This window comes from Herpailurus yagouaroundi, unplaced genomic scaffold (assembly GCF_014898765.1).
Source record: "Herpailurus yagouaroundi ecotype Mexico unplaced genomic scaffold, PumYag 184, whole genome shotgun sequence".
Lineage (NCBI taxonomy): Eukaryota > Metazoa > Chordata > Mammalia > Carnivora > Felidae > Herpailurus > Herpailurus yagouaroundi.
The window spans coordinates 36,965,564-36,982,225 of record NW_024412415.1 but is presented as its reverse complement, the minus strand read 5'-3'; the positions used below and the strand labels follow the sequence as shown (position 1 = coordinate 36,982,225).

General features: G+C 39.2%; 1 protein-coding gene across 1 annotated transcript in view; it reads right to left on the bottom strand.

Moving 5' to 3' along the window:
- Positions 1-268: 268 nt before the first annotated feature.
- ARIH1 (ariadne RBR E3 ubiquitin protein ligase 1) overlaps positions 269-16,662 on the bottom strand; it is a 140,377-nt gene continuing 123,983 nt past the window's right edge. The window contains exons 12-14 of the mRNA XM_040493195.1: positions 12,845-13,105; positions 10,034-10,146; positions 269-8,493 (exon numbers count right to left, since the gene is read on the bottom strand). Of these exons, the coding sequence (XP_040349129.1) occupies positions 8,409-8,493; positions 10,034-10,146; positions 12,845-13,105 (459 nt within the window). The 3' untranslated portion in view covers positions 269-8,408. The remainder of the gene's footprint in view (positions 8,494-10,033; positions 10,147-12,844; positions 13,106-16,662) is intronic.

Sequence of the window (16,662 nt, the reverse complement as noted above, 5' to 3'; positions counted from 1 at the left end):
CTATTACAAGCTAGTAAAAAAAAAAAAAAAAAGTAAAAATCAATTCTTCAAAGGCATGTAGAACACTATCACTCTTCATTATGCCCATTCCCTGATATTTGCAGCCATGACCTTTACAATGCTCCAAACCAGTTGCAGGATTTTTAGATACAAACTCATTTCCTATCCAAAGTAGACATCTTTGTTGGACACTCAGGTCATGCCTCCTTCTTTATTAGAAAACTTTAGTATTTGCTCTAGTAATGTAGAAATGAACCACAAGGCAGGGTCATATGGTAGGAATTTATTAATGAGCAAACAACTTTGTTCATACCAGTAAGACTAGCAAACAGGTTTTAAATGACTTGAGAGCATGTGCAAGAGCTTACAATTTTAGAGCATTCCATCAGAATGTCCACTGCCCCAGTAGGCCCACAAAAGGTGCTCCATGTATGCCATCATTTTATGCTGGACTCCCTCTGAACAAATGATGTGATCTGCAGAAGGAGAGTACACATAGGAGTCTCCCTTGCAAGGACAAGCTGGGAAATTCAATAGGTGGTGTTTTTAGGTTGGTTCCCTCAGGTAATTTAGGATGAAACCCTACCCTGTGTGTTTGCTCACTCCTCAGGAATCCTACCATGGCCTATTGATTCCAGAGAGCCAACTCCTCACTGCACGATCCCTAGATTCACAATTCTAAGAAATAGCCATTTAACGTGCACTGAAGTGGCTTCCAGAAAACAGCTTTATTATTATACATACAGAAACCAACTTCAGCTATCAGAGGCAATCTAAAATCTACAAAGCAAGTTTTCAGCCTACAGAGCTCTCTGGAGAATTAACTGTCTACTATACAGAATTAGTTTTATATTTCTATGATCACCTTCAGAATTCCTACCCTGAAAGAAACTTAAATACTCCATGGCAAAAAGCAGGCAGCTTGAAAAGCAAATATTGCTGTTACACAGGTGTCAAATAAGACCCCAAGCCAAGAAATGTTACTTTGTGCACAGGAAACCAAATCATCAGCTCAGAATAGATAACATTGGCCTTCTGAAGAGGGTTTGAAAATATGGTGCTTGCTTTGCAACTCTCAATAAAACACTAGGTTGGCTCTCAAAAGTGAGGGAGAAAAGGCATACTTTGGGTCCTTCTCAGAGTATGAGGTTAATAACAAAATAAACATGTTTTGAATAGATAATAGCCCAAAATAGCAACTGGTCATTGAGTCTCCAGGGCAATCTAAGACTTGAAATCCCTTAACCAGTCTATGTAATTTTAGCAGGTACTTTTGGCAAGGCTCAGAAGCGACTAGTGTGATGAAATTACAGTGTAGTGGTCAAAATATGCTTCCAGCTCTGCCACCATCTTGGTGATGGTCGGCAATCCATCGAGTCTTTATGTAGAATCAGGATTAAGAGTTTAGGACCAACCAGCAGACGCTTTGTTCACTGCTGGGCCTCCAGTGCCTGGAACAGTGCTTGACACCGTGGGTGTTGACTGAAGGATCCTAGGTTAGAATTTTCTTTCTGCCATATACAAAAGGATTACTTTAGGAAAGTTCCCTGCCTTTTTTGAGCTTCTGTTTTCTTATTTAAAAAATGGGGATGGTAACTATTTCATAGGGTTGTATTTTATTTTTAAAGTACTTTCTACACCTAGCATGGGGCTTGCACTCATGACCCTCAGACCAAGAGTCACATGCTCTACGAACTGAGTCAGCCAGGCTTGTGAGTTTAAAAAGATGGACCTGAAGCAATTAGTAAACACTAAAAAAGTTAGCCATAATGGTCTATTATATACTAATTCCTTACATTTATTTGCAAAAGAAAAAATTCAGGGCATTTTGGTTGTGTTGAAGATGCCTTTTGTGATGTGCAGCTAGCAACCCATCATCTCCCAAGATCTGCCTCCTAATCCACAGGGGTAAGCTCTCAAGAGCCACGTTTGTACCAATGATCCTGTTCCATGGTTGTTTGGTTCTGTTTCATGTGTCTGGCACAGTTAATATGTAACACCTGGGGTTACAGGGGAACTGCCTGGAAAAGCAGGAGCTGTTCGAATGACCTGGAGGTACAGAGGATAAACAATGCCAGTTTAGTTCCTGCATCCAATCTCATCCTGCCTTTGGGTGTCTAGGAGATAGCTGATTTTTTTTTTCCTAAATTAGTACTAGTATCCTTATTATTTATAACTAGGCTTTGTTTTCCAACTAATTTTCTTTGATCCTCATAATATCCCTGTACGACAGACAAAAGAACATGATAGAATGAACACATGGAATTAGGAAAGCATGACCCTGCCATAAACTCTCTAATTTTGGGGTTAATTATGTATGAACCTGTTTTCTCATTTATAAGATAGGAATGCCTACTCTGTTTTAGGGCTGCTTATAAGATACAGATAACATAAGGCATCCGGCAAGAAGCATTCAACAAGTTATAGCTCCTATTTGTATCCCCATTTTACAAAAGAAAAGCCCACAGAAAACTATGGCTGAGAAACATTGGTATTTTTTCCCACAATACTACACTGGGACTAAGAAACAGGAAAATCCACTGTTTTAACACCCAAGAATGACATCAACAGTGAGAAGCTTGAGAGTCTAAGGGCTCTGAATTGAACTCTCAGTGGTTAAGTGGAATTGTACATTGACCTGACACAAATAGCTTAATGACAGCTTTGCTTAGAACCACTCAACTACCTTTGCTCAAACCCTACGCTAATCTACTTCCCAGATAGATTTCTCCCCCTTGGGAAGATAATAAATATACTGCCAATTGATGTGAACATTTTACTCTGCTCATCAGTTTTACAGTTCTTTTGGTTTTGTGAAATGAATTATTTTTTCCAAGGCAGACCAAATACCAGAAAACTGACAAAAAACAAAAATTGGGCTCTTCACACTAGACTCTTAAAAGGCAGCAATCCACAAAACCCCACTCAGCCATGGCCTCCAGTATAGCCCTTTCCTGAGCTTGTGAATTTTCCACAAATCCATTGTCCCTTATGACCTACATTGCTCACCTATACTCCTCTCTTGCAACCACACAAATGTCTAGACCAACTGTCCCCACCTTGTCTGCAGGTCTCAAACTGTGTTGTACAATCAGCAGGGATGGGGTGGGAATAGGACTTTAAAAACTGACACCCATGATGCAACCCCCAATTAAATCATAATCTCTGGGGTGGGACCTAGGCATTAGGTTTTGTTCTTCTGAAGCTACTTGGTGATTCCAGTATGTCAGATGGTCAGTGGCATCAAGTTGCAACCCAAGATTAACACAAACTGAGAAATAATATGGCCCAAGTGTAATTTTTCTTTGACCTATACTTAAGAATATTGTAAATTACCAACATCTCAAAATTGAGAATTCACATGTGTATTTCACATGCTCCGCTCAGAGCCCACTTAACCCACTGTAATCTTTTATTAAAATATTCACCTGGCTCTTGCAGATACGAGTTCCTTGGGACCCCTTGATTTTTACTGTAATAAAGTTGTGCTTTTGACATTTTCAGAGCTGCTACGTATCAATGTGTGATTGATTTATACTAATTGGCTCCTACTCTGAAAATGGCCCTACCTAAAAAAGCGTATCTATGGTTTAATCATAGTCTAAAAACTCCCTTTCAAATGAATCTCATAGTATTTTTCCCACCCTGCCACTGCCTAGAGAAAGACCAACAGTTGCCTTAAAGATTTATTTAATTCCACAAAAAGCAAAAAATTAAAACTCAGAAGTTGTCTGTTTACTCCTATAATAGCCACTATTTATTTCCAGTTGAGCATTTCCAAGTTAGTGATTTCATCTTGGGTTATTAAGAAGCAAATTCCTTAAAAAGAACCAGAAATACACCAGCTTTATCGCCGAAGAAACCTGACAAAATCTGACAGTCCCATGCTTTTTCCTGTTCCCGAAGTCAAGATTTCCCCATAATGCTCACTACTTATCTTCTTAAAGCTCCATACATCATCCAGCTCTAAGAGATGCTGAGAACAAATAGATATCAGCTGTTTTGTACATTTTCAGTTGTTATAAAACAAATTCTGTAACAAGTTCCAGTAGACTATCCAAAATTCATTTGAGCAAATAACCAGACCAATAACTGTAAATCCCTTGGCCATTATATCAAACCAAATAAATGCTGAACCATTTACTCTCAACTGTCTCATGTGAGTCTTCCCATGAGGATGGTCCTAATCAGCAAGGTGGGAAGGGCTATTCTTTCCTCATGGCTGGTTTCCTTTGATTGGGCAAAACACAGAGCCACATTAGTTGCATACTCTGCCTCAACAAATTAAAGATCAGGAAGAGTACATAACATTCCTCAAACAGGAGCAGTGACAGGCATTCATATGGTCTTTTATGCAGTTTAAAAGCACAATGCCATAGTTAAGAACCACCTTTCCTGGTACTGAATGCTAGGTCATACTGAGACCAAACTAATAAACAAGGAGGTAGTACAATGTTGACCGAGTGACAGAAGAAATTGTGAAATCCTGGGCAAGTTACTTAAATTTTGTCAAGCCTTATTTTCTTTTGTAAAACAGAGCAATTTCTACACCTCTGTAGACAGCAATAGAAGTTAAAGTGCTTTGAAGATAAAGTGATACATGAGCTCTCATTAAGTATAGATCTGAATAAAACCAAATCAAATTGTCCTAAAATTAGGACTTGGCTAGAATTGATCAGTGATGGAGATCTCCGACTTATGGGGACCTTCTTTAAGAAAGCTCTCCCTCCATCCCTACAGGAGATACTAGCTTTTAAGAGTGAACTAAATGGAAGCAATGTGAGGGAGTTTCAATGACTTTTAAAATATTTCATGCTTACAAAACTGACAAACTCTACTGAGCATCTAATATCACTGTTACAACACAAAAAGCAATTTAAATTCAATGTTCAAGACAGAAATTGGAAAGCTTTCAGAAAATGCTCTAAAGGCTTCATTAACCAAGGTAATTGTTGGGGATGGTCTCATTCACAGTTCCCTGCAAAGAAACTGAACCAAATCTCAACATTTTATATTAAGTAGGAACAGTGAATAAGGCACATAAAATAGGTGACTTGGGCCACCAATATGTCTTTTTTTTTAACTATAAAAATAAACATAAGTAACTAATGGAATAACAAAATAAAAGTTTATTTTATTAGAATTAGGAATGTTCTTTCCCTCTGGGCAACCTGAACAGTCCAGTTACAATGAAAATCTAAGAACAGTTATTTCCACAGCACAGGGTGCTCTATGCACAAAATTACAGGGTTAGGAGCATTTAATCAATTTACCGATCTGATTGTCTCACCAACCCGCCCCCTCCCTTCCCCCAAGTGCTCTATACCGGGATCTGTAGCTAAAAGATTTTGTTACATCAAGTCCTTTTCTCTCTTGTACTAAATTTCAGTTCCTAATCATGGCTGAATCACATTTTACACTGCAGATTCAACCATTTCAAATCAAGTCAGTTGTCTTGGATCTGTTATATATGTGTGTATGTATACACATGTGTATTTAATATATTTATTTAAACACACATAAAACACATACAATCTGGGTTGCAAATTACACAGAATTTAGGGTCTGATGATATTATATGCTACTCAATTTTACCACTGTGTGTATCCTGAGCTTTGGATCAAAATTTTATTGAAAATCATTTAAAGTCCATCTACTGCTCAATGAATTGTTCAAATGAAGCATCATGCACTTTCAAAAGACAATGTTAACTGCCCTCAAGAAGACAAGGAGACCCTGGTGCTTACCGTGAATAGAGCCCTCTGACTAAAAGACTTAGGTAGAAATAGGGAAGCTGTCATTCAATACGGCTTGCCTATCTCAGCTGGGGTCACTGAAGCTACTAACAATGAAAGCAATGAACTCAGGGAATTCTGTCAAACATGGAGATAGCTGTCAAAAGCTTGGAAGTTCAGAAAAGGCCAGTTCACCTTGATCCATACAAATTAGGGAATGCACACACAACTGCAATACCCTTAGGTAATATGCCAACACTGAAACTAAAAAGCATCTCTAAAAAGCACTGTTCCTCCATGGGTAGGGGCTGATATTATGAAGTGCACACACTGTTTCTGGATACCTGTTGCAAGGGGAGCATGTAAAGAGGATTTATGACACTGAAACCTAGATACTGCAGTTAACTGGTAAGAGTTTCTACAACACCACACATACACAAAACGTTTTAAGGGAAGCCACATATATCTAGATAGCAACTCTGGCTGCTTTTCAAAGTTACCAGGGAAAGGAACTCATTCAAGCTTTCTATTAAAAAAAAAAAAAAGTCTCCTTAGTTTCAATAAATGTATTTTAAGATTGATGCAGTCATTTAAAATAAAGTCAAATGAATGACGGGGGTGGAGGGGAGGAGAAGAGACTGGAAGCAGACACTGAGTTCAGATTTGCACCTGAGGTGGCAAGGGAGGGGAGGATGAGAGGTACGGGTAAAGTTGATCCTAAAGCGACAAGTGGTTTAAGGAAGCAGCATAATATATTCAGCAAACATTCACTGATTTTTGATGGGAAAAGAACAGTTGCAAGTACATCTCATGTAACAACCTTTTTCTAAAAGGAAAAGTAGGGTTGATTCAGCAAAGCCTAACTTAGGCAAAAGGCCAGAGGAAAGTGAACCTACTTCCCAATGGAGTAATAAGATGTACAATGCAAGAGCAGACAAAGCTGCCTCACAAATGGTAAACACTCCCTAGGCGCAAGACATTTAAAGGAAGACAAAGAGGTCACCAAAACTGGTATTTAATGTGAAGACCTCTTGATCTAGTTGCCTAATTCACTCTGCACTCCTGTAGAAAACTGACAGATTTAGGGATGCTGACCTGTTGAAAAATACCACAGCCAGAATGGCCTAAACAGGTATATAGTTAATAAAACCACCACCATCCTTTACTTTTAACATAGCTCTTAGTAGAAATTTCATAAAAATGGACATCACAGCTAAAATGCATTATTAATTCTCCTATCTGCTGACAATAGAAAAGAAGCAAACTCATTGATTTCTATTTAAATGCACTAGATGGGAATATTATGTTCTAGGGGTGTTCTCCTTCAAACTGAACCCACAGCAACACACACAAGCAATTTCAGTATCTGCCGTTTTAAATTCACAATCTGAAACTAAGTGAATGGCTATTTATTTATATTTATATTTAAAGCAAAAACATTCTATTTGACACCCTAATGTAAAGAAGGGGTGAGAGAAGAGCCAGAACTAAAATCTTAAAAGGCTCAAAGCAGCAATTAAGGGGGGAAAAAAGTTGAAATGTTTCCTCTGGATGTGATAGGGAGCATAGGAAGCCTTCAGGTGTGTGCATGACAGGGGCGCACAAAGGCTTAGGTAGATGGATGAGGCCATGGAAGAGGAGGAGGCTGGGACTGGGTCATTCTTGAAATACAGCAAAAACCTCCCTGTTGCAGCCCTTATCAGGCCATGGCATTTAGTCAGAGCTTGACTTCCCTGTCCCTGATCAAGAGCTGGAATTCAAGGCATGAGGCCCCTGGCCAGCAATGGGCATACCAAACGAGAAAGGGCAAAGCAATCTCAGGAAAGGGAAATCAAAGAGCTCATTAGGTCTTCCAGAGGTGCTAAACCAACACACCTTTATCCCAACCCTCAACCCTGGAAAGATAAAGCAAACTGAAAGAAAATGCACAGCAAATAGACATAATCTTGAAGATTTTTAAAGAATAAATATTTTTTGTAATTAAACATTATGCAAACACGTGCCACGCTTGCTTTGTCCATGCATATGCGCTATATACAATTTTGAAAAATACTGTGTTGTCCTCTTGTTTTAAAAGTCATATACAAAGTTTTTTTGTGTTTTTTTGTTTAATTCCTCCTGCTGCCTACCCCCTTCCCCGCCCCAAGAATTTTCTTTACAAGGAACTAATTCACTAATTCACTCATGACCTTGGGGTATGAGAGAGAGAGAGTCAGTCTGTGTGTGTGGGTGTATTCGTATGTGTAAGGGCGGAAGGGGAAGAGGTCCTTTACCAAAGTACAACAAAATGGCTGGTTTGGACATGAAAAGCAGTGTCAAGGAGCTGTTTTAAATTTTAACTGTACTATACTCAGGAAAAAGAAAAAGAAAAAAAAAGGAGTCAGCTTTGAGAATGAAGCTACGTTACAAGTTAAAGTTGGAGGGCTTTTTAGTGTGTCTGTCACACTTTTGTTGGCGGCCTAGAATACTGTTGTACAATGGTTTATCTACCTTTTTTTATTACAATATAATTTACTTAAACTTTCCGTTAACAAAACAGAATTCTGGTACTATAGACCAGAGGCGTCAGAACAGGCTTAGTGCCTCCTTGTTTGTGTTTGTTTTGTTTTGTTTTAATTGCATGAGCACTCTAGATGGTAAAGTTTTCAGAGTTCATTTTATGCAGGGCCATTCTCAGTCCTCAATGTACTCCCACAGATCTTTTTCATAGCCTTCATGCACATGCTGTAACAAAACCCTTCGTCGACTCTCACAGTATCTGTAATCAAAGAAAAAAAAAAATTTGTCAGCCCCCAATAAGAAAGAGGCATTTACTTATTTTTTAAAAATGTTTATTTATTAATAATTCTTAATGTTTATTTATTTTTGAGAGAGAGAGAGAGCGCGCGCGCACGAGCTGGGGAGGAGTAGAAAGAGAGGGAGACACAGAATCTGAAACAGACTCCAGGCTCTGAGCTGTCAGCACAGAGCGCGAAATGGGACTTGTGAGATCACGACCCGAGCCGAAGCTGGACACCTGACCGACTGAGCCACCCAGGTGCCTCAATTTTACGAATATTTTAAGGTACTCCAGTTTATCCAGAATTGGAACAAGTTTGTTTTGTTTTCTAATAGGCACATTTTCAGGTCTAGGTGTACACAACAAACTGTTTTCTAATTTTAAAAAGGTATTCTCCAAAAGTTGTGAATCCTAGTTTTGGAAATTAATTTCAGAGTAATAGAATGTTAGAAATTCCTAAGGGCTTTAGAAGTAATTTGATTCAACCCTGTCACTGTACAGATAAGTAACAGTTTCAGAAAGAAGAAATTTCAAGGGTTACTGATTCACATCTGTAAAATCTTTGTTAACTGTAAAAATGACTGTTAACACAATGTAGTAGCTAAAGATGACTAAGGGAAGTGAAAATATTACTTGCACCTAAGTCTTCCAAATGCCCAAAGGTTTCTGCTACTATTAAAAAGGTATCTGTCAGGAAACAACTTAGGGGGAAATAGCTCCATGTTAAGAAAGCAAACATTTGCACCTTTAGCTTAAAAGGCAGCATATTTTGAAATATCACCTACCCCTGGAAAAAGTAAACCTCTCTTTAGAAAAAAACCAAACCTTGGGGCGCCTGGGCGGCTCAGCCGGTTGAGTTTCCTACTTCAGCTCAGGTCACGATCTCACGGTTCATGAGTTAGAGCCCCACATTGGGTTCTCTGCTGTCAGCGCAGAGCCTGCCTGCTTCAGATCCTCTGTCTCCCTCCCTCTCTGCCCCTCCCCTGCTCATGCTCTCACTCTCAAAAATGAATGAATGAATGAATGAATGAATGAATGAGAGAGAGTGAGAGAGAGAGAAGGAAGGGGGTGGAGGGAGGGAGGAAGGAAGGGAGGAAGAAAGAAAGGAAGGAAGGAAAGGAGAAAAATAAAATCTAATAAAAACTCTAAAAAAAGTTTGGGTAGCTCAACTGTCAATAGCCATGATCCCCAGGATCCCCAGGCTAGAACCAGCACCCGAATCTCACCCCTTATCCTAACAACCACTTGCCCCTTTTTAGGTTTTCTTCCTTACAATGCAGCAACTAAGTAGATAAAGCTGAATGGAAGTAGAATCAGCCAGTGTGATAAATGTTTGACTAACACTACTGCCTGCAATTTGTTCCCCAAAAGACAGAAGCAATCTGTGGGGAAACATGGCAGCAGCTGAGTTACTGGAAATGCTAAACCCAAGTTTCACTATCATCTAACTTCTCCACTAAAGCAAACCAGACCACCACAGGCAGAAACTTTTGCTTAACAACTGTTAAAGAAGTCTCACCTGTACTTATCTTGTACTTTCTGCTTTATATCCTGCAGAGAATCTTGGGAAATATCTCTTTCGAGGTAGCCCGAAAGCACCTCTGTGGCATTCTCTAGATCTGCTTGGTTATTCTGCAAGAGAGGAGGAAGAATACATAGTAAATTCGGGCTTAGAAGACAGATGAAACATAAGCCTTCATGGCTGCTTCCTTGCCTATCGACTGTTCTCAACATTGATTTTGTAATTTTCATAGATGGTTTCTGCACCTGTAAAGTTCCTTATCACTTTCCCCTCTAACAACTTGTACTCTCTTTTCCAGGACAGTTTTTTATGTATTAAAATAACTAAAGATGGGGGCGCCTGGGTGGCGCAGTCGGTTAAGCGTCCGACTTCAGCCAGGTCACGATCTCACGGTCCGTGAGTTCGAGCCCCGCGTCGGGCTCTGGGCTGATGGCTCAGAGCCTGGAGCCTGTTTCCGATTCTGTGTCTCCCTCTCTCTCTGCCCTCGCCCGTTCATGCTCTGTCTCTCTCTGTCCCAAAAATAAATAAACGTTGAAAAAAAAAAATAACTAAAGATGTACCCATCTCCTCTGGAAGAAAATGAAGAACAAAGCCCTGAAAAGGACTTAAGAAGTCTTTTGGAGGGGCGCCTGGGTGGCGCAGTCAGTTAAGCGTCCGACTTCAGCCAGGTCACGATCTCGTGGTCCGGGAGTTCGAGCCCCGCGTCAGGCTCTGGGCTGATGGCTCAGAGCCTGGAGCCTGTTTCCGATTCTGTGTCTCCCTCTCTCTCTGCCCCTCCCCCGTTCATGCTCGGTCTCTCTCTGTCCCAAAAATAAATAAACGTTGAAAAAAAAAATTAAAAAAAAAGAAGTCTTTTGGAATATTCTAGTTCTGCAAACTGCTATTGGCTAAAACTCAAAAAAAAAAAAAAAAAAGGAAAGCTTGACAAAAAATATAAACCCATTCTTGTTTACAACTGGCTTCACCTACTTCGTATAAGAGAACGCATGGAAAATTAATATTGTTAACCTTTACTACTATGGCCAGTTCTGTACATGTAACCAATTTTATTTTGTTTCTTATAAAACTAAACTATAATAAACATACAGTGTCACATTAGTTTCAGGTGTACAATACAATGATTCAGCAATTCTGTACATGACTCAGTGCTCATAATAAGTCACCATCTGTCACCAAAAAATGTTAATACCATCTTACTGACTATATTCCCTCTGCTATACTTTTCATCTCTGAGATTTACTTACTATTTAGTGGAAGTTTGTACCTCTTAACCCCCTTATCCACTTCATTCATCCTTCCATCTACCTCTCCCCTCTGGCAACCACCAGTTTGTTTTCTGTATTTAAGAGTGTTTTTTTGTCTCTGTTTTTGTTTGATCATTTGTTTTGTTTCTTAAATTCCACATAGGAGTGAAATCATATGGTTTTTGTCTTCTCTGACTTAATTTACTTAGAATTATACTCTCTAGGTCCATCCATATTGAATGAATGGCAAGATCTCATTCTTTTTTATTATGCATCAATTTTAAATGAGCAGCTCTACTTGAAAAACATTTACTGCTAAAAGACCCCTTTCATCACTTTTCCACCAAAGGTAACCACCATATTAACTTCTAATACCATACATTAGTCTTGCCTGACTTAAAACTTGTAATATCCTTGAAAAGTATTATCTCTATTTTAAAATAAAGATATAGATGACATTAAGTAATCTGCTCCAAGTCAAGAGAGCTAAAAAGTGGTTGAGTCCAATTTCAAATTCAGGCTGACTTCAAAGCCTCCACACTTAATTGCTAGCTGGCTAAACCACATCAATTTGAATGCAGTTTAGGACAAGAAGTCTAAACTTCTGAGCAAATAAGGAACCTTTATTATTTTTTTCTTTTTCTAATTTTTAAATTCTAGTTAGTTAACATATAGTGTAATATTGGTTTCAGGAAGAGAATTCAGTGATTCATCACTTATATATAACACCCAGTGATCATCATAACAAGTACCCTCCTTAATATCCATCACCCATTTGCGGCCCCCCCCCCCCCCCCCCCCCTTCCATCAATCCATAGTTTGTTCTCTGTCGTTAAGAGTCTCTTTTGGTTTGTTTTCCTCTTTTTTCCCTTCCCATATGTTCATCTGTTTTGTTTCTCACATTCCACATGAGTGAAATCATGTAGCATTTGTCTTTCTCTGATTGACTTATTTTGCTTAGCATAATACACTCTACAGCTCCATCCATGTCATTCCAAATGGCAAGATTTCATTCTTTTTGATGGCTGAGTAACATTTCATTGTGTGTGTACACTACATCTTCTTTATCCATTCATCAGTCGATGGACATTTGGGGTCTTTCCACAGTTTGGCTATTGTTGATAATGCTGCTATAAACATTGGGGTGCATGTACCCCTATGAACCTGTATTTTTTTTTTTATTTATCCTTTGGGTAAAAACCTAGTAGTGCAATTGCTGGATCATAGGGTAGTTCTATTTTAACTTTTTGAGGAACCTCCATACTGTTTTCCAGAGTGGCTGCACCAGTTTGCATTCCCAAACAATGTAAGAGGGTTTCCCTTTCTCTGCATCCTGGCCAACATCTGTTGTTTCCCGTGTTGTTAATTTTAGTCATTCTGACAGGTGAGAGGTGGTATCTCATTGTGGTTTCGATTTATGTTTCTCTGATGATGAGTGATGACGAGCATCTTTTCGTGTGCCTGTTAGCCCAGATAGGAAACTTTAAAACTCTACATATCTATGGCAGACCAAGTAGTCCTGTGACACAGCTGGGGTTTTTCCCCACTCAGTAACTATTCCTACCTCAAAGATAATGGACTGGTTATTCTTTTTGAGGTAGAAAGCGAAGACATAAGTGTACATGAGTGTGGCACGACACTGGCAGAGGACATCAACTGCCTTCTTCAGGAACTGCACCTCAATCCAGGACATGTTGTGCTGTTGCATCTCCTCCATTTTCTGCTTCACCTGAGCATATAGTTTGTGCTCAAAGCGTAGACTCTGCATGTGGTTCATATAGCGATTACAGTAGAACAGGTACCTCTGCAGGGCTGCCCTAGATCGCTGTCCCATTAAGAAAAATTAAGGAAATGTAATTGTAACAAATGTATCAAACATACACAAAAGCTCGTATCATATTTACTGATGAAACAGTATAGGAATTTAGGCTAAAATCAGGAACAAACAGACATCTCTTGCTACCTTTTGTTATTTAATACTGCTATGAATGTCCTACAGCCGCACTTCCCAATATGGTAGCCACTGGCCACGGGCAGCTATTTAAATTAAAATAAAAAATTTAGGGGCGCCTGGGTGGCTCAGTGGGTTAAGCAGCCAACTTCGGCTCAGGTCATGATCTCGTAGTCCGTGAGTTCGAGCCCCGCGTCGGGCTCTGTGCTGACAGCTCAGAGCCTGGAGCCTGTTTCAGATTCTGTGTCTCCCTCTCTCTGACCCTCCCCTGTTCATGCTCTCTCTCTCCCTGTCTCAAAAAAAGTTAAAAAAAAAATTTATAAAAAAAATAAAAAATTTAGTTTCCCTGTGCTCAGCGGCTACCAAACTGGACAGTGGTGATAAAGAACATTTCCATCATAGGAAGTTCTACTATTCTGCAGTATGCAATAAGTAAACAAAAAGCATCAAAATTTTAAAGTAGAAAACAACAGAGAGGCAACCAGACATCATACAACTCTTCATATAATACAAAAGAAAATATCCAGCATCATCAGGTAGGTGCCCCCACCTCACTCCTCAATTGAATCTAAATTCAAGTTATCTAGAATTAACCACCAGTTTCAGGAAATACAGGAATAAAAGAACCTATTAATAGTTAACCTATTAAATGATATCAGGGAGTTACAATCAGCAAAATCCAGAATGTGAAAATTTTTACAGGACAAAAATGGCTTCGTTTCCTCAACAAATAAATAGTAATGGGCAGGGAGGGGGGCGGGGGTGAAGAAGAAGGAATGAAATACACAGAGATTAGACAATACTCAAAAGATATCAATCAAATCCAAGTTGGGAACCTATATGGATCCTGATCTGAACTATAAAAGAAAATTTATGAGATAAAGACATGTGAACACTGGATAGTTAATAATATTTAAAAAGTAGTGCTTTAAAAAACATAATAAATATATATACAAACACAATAATGGTATTGCAGTTATATTAAAAGTGTTTTAAAGGGGAGTCTGGGTGGCTCAATCAGTTAAGCGTCCGACTTTGGCTCAGGTCATGATTTCCCTGTGCTGACTGCTCCAACCCTAGAGCTTGCTTCAGATTCTGTGTCTCCCAATCTCTCTCTCTCTCTCTGCCCTTCCCTTGCTCCCTCCCTCCCTCCCTCCTTCTCTCTCAAAAATAAAACATTAAGGGGCGCCTAGGTGGTTCAACTGGTTAAGCATCTGACTTCAGCTCAGGTCATGATCAGATAGTTTGGTGAGTTCGAGTCCCACATTAGGCTTTATGCTGACAGCTCCGAGCCTAGAGCCTGCTTCGGATTTTGTGTCTCCCTTTCTCTGCTCCTCCCGAACTTGTGCTCTCTCTCAAAAATAAACAAACATTTAAAAAAGTAAAAAATAAAAAATAAATAAAACATTTTTAAAAATAGTTTTAAAGATACATAAAGTGTTACCAAAGAAACAATATCATATCTGGTCTAGATTTGTTTTATGTTATTTATCAGACTGCAAAAACAATTCACCTTGGTCTCTCCCATTATACTGTAAATCTCTAGAGACAGACTTTTTAAAAAGTAATACTGTTATCTCTAGTGCCTAACATGCAGAAAATGATTAATAAATGCTTGTTAACTGCAACCACTATGAAAAAGTTTTTTTTTTTTTAACCACACATATATTATTTCTTTTCTTTTACTATCACTTCCTCTTTCTCTCCTTATGCCTTAGTGATTACAAAGGGCACAGATGCTACAAGGCCTTATGTTTGCTCTCCTGCTTAGAAATACTAACTCTGGGGCCGCCTGGATGGCTCAGTCGATTAAGTGTCCGACTTCAGCTCAGGCCGTGATCTCATGGTTTGTGAGTTTGAGCCCCACGTCAGGCTCTGTGCTGACAGCTTAGAGCCTGGAGCCTGCTTCGGATTGTGTTTCCCCCTCTCTCTGCCCCTCCCATACTCATGCTCTGTCTCTCTCTGTCTCTTGATAATAAATAAACGTTAAAAAAAATTTTTAAAGAAATACTAACTCTGAACTACTTAATTGGCCAATCACATGATCCAGTATCATACAACACTGAAATATCTCAAAAAATCTACTCTTACTATTCAAGAGTCAGGTAAGTACCAAATCAATGCTTACACACTGGAAAATTATGCCAATTATATTTAATCATTATTAGATTAAAAGCAATATTAATGTTGGGGCGACTGGGTGGCTCAGTCTTGGTTAAGCTTCTAACTCTTGGTTTCAGCTCAGGTCATGATCAGATAGTTTGGTGAGTTCGAGCCCTACATCATCAGGCTTTGCGCTGACAGTGCAGAGCCTGCTTGGGATCCTACCCGCCTCCTCTCTAAATAAACTTTAATCTGCCTGGCATTTTATCCCACCCCCCAAAACCAACCACAAATATTTCAAGCCTGTCAAATTTCCAAAATTAAATGGAAAACCTAAACTACCACATTAAAATATATAATGTTATAGGACTTGATTTAAAATCTAATTTAATACTTCAATTAATTCTAAAACAGCTTCCTACTAAAATACCTCTAAAACATAGCAAGAAAGAAAACTCATACCACCACTACAAATAAGACCAACTTTTGATCAAATTCCAGATTGAGAAAATGCAATGAGTGACCTTAAACACTTTGGGAAAAAGTGCAAAACAACAAACCTGACTACCTAGAACAGGGGTTGGCAAACTGTCCTGTGAGCCAAATCCAGCTGCTGCCTGGTTCTGTAAATAACTTGGAACTCTGTCATGCCTACTCATTTGAGTTTGTGGCTGATTTAGCATTACAAGAGCAGAAGCAGAGTTCAACACGTGTAAGAGAGACCATATAGTCTGCAAAGCTGAAAACATTTACCATCTGCTTCTTCACAGAAAAAGTGTACTGACTCCCCTGGTCTAGAAAATAAGAAAATCCAAATATCCACCACAATCAGCACCATGGCATAGTATGTTAAGTCAACAACTTTCTACAATGCAGGTACACTTTTCCAAGGCACTCAACTACCATCTGTGTTCTTTCTGGACTATGTGCCAACCTTCTAGCACTTTTTAAAGCTACAACTCCCAGTGAACACTATATCAGAGTACTGGAGCACGGAAAAGGAAAGAAAAGGCCAGATGCGTGTGCAATGGTATACTCCATTTTGGGGGACACGGCTCCCACTAAATAAACAAAGCCACTTGTATAAAGTCTTTCTCTGTACACCCATAGGATCAGAAGATTCTAGTTTTGTTTTTTTTTTTAAGTTTATCTATTTATTTTGAAAGAGAGAGAAAAGTGTGAGTGGGAGGGGGCAGAGAGAAAGAGAGAGAATCTCAAGCAGACCCCTACTGTCAGCACAGAGCCTGATGGGGGCTCGAACCCACAAACCATGAAGTCATGATCTGACCCGAAGTCAGACACTTAACTGACTGAGCCACCCAGGCTCC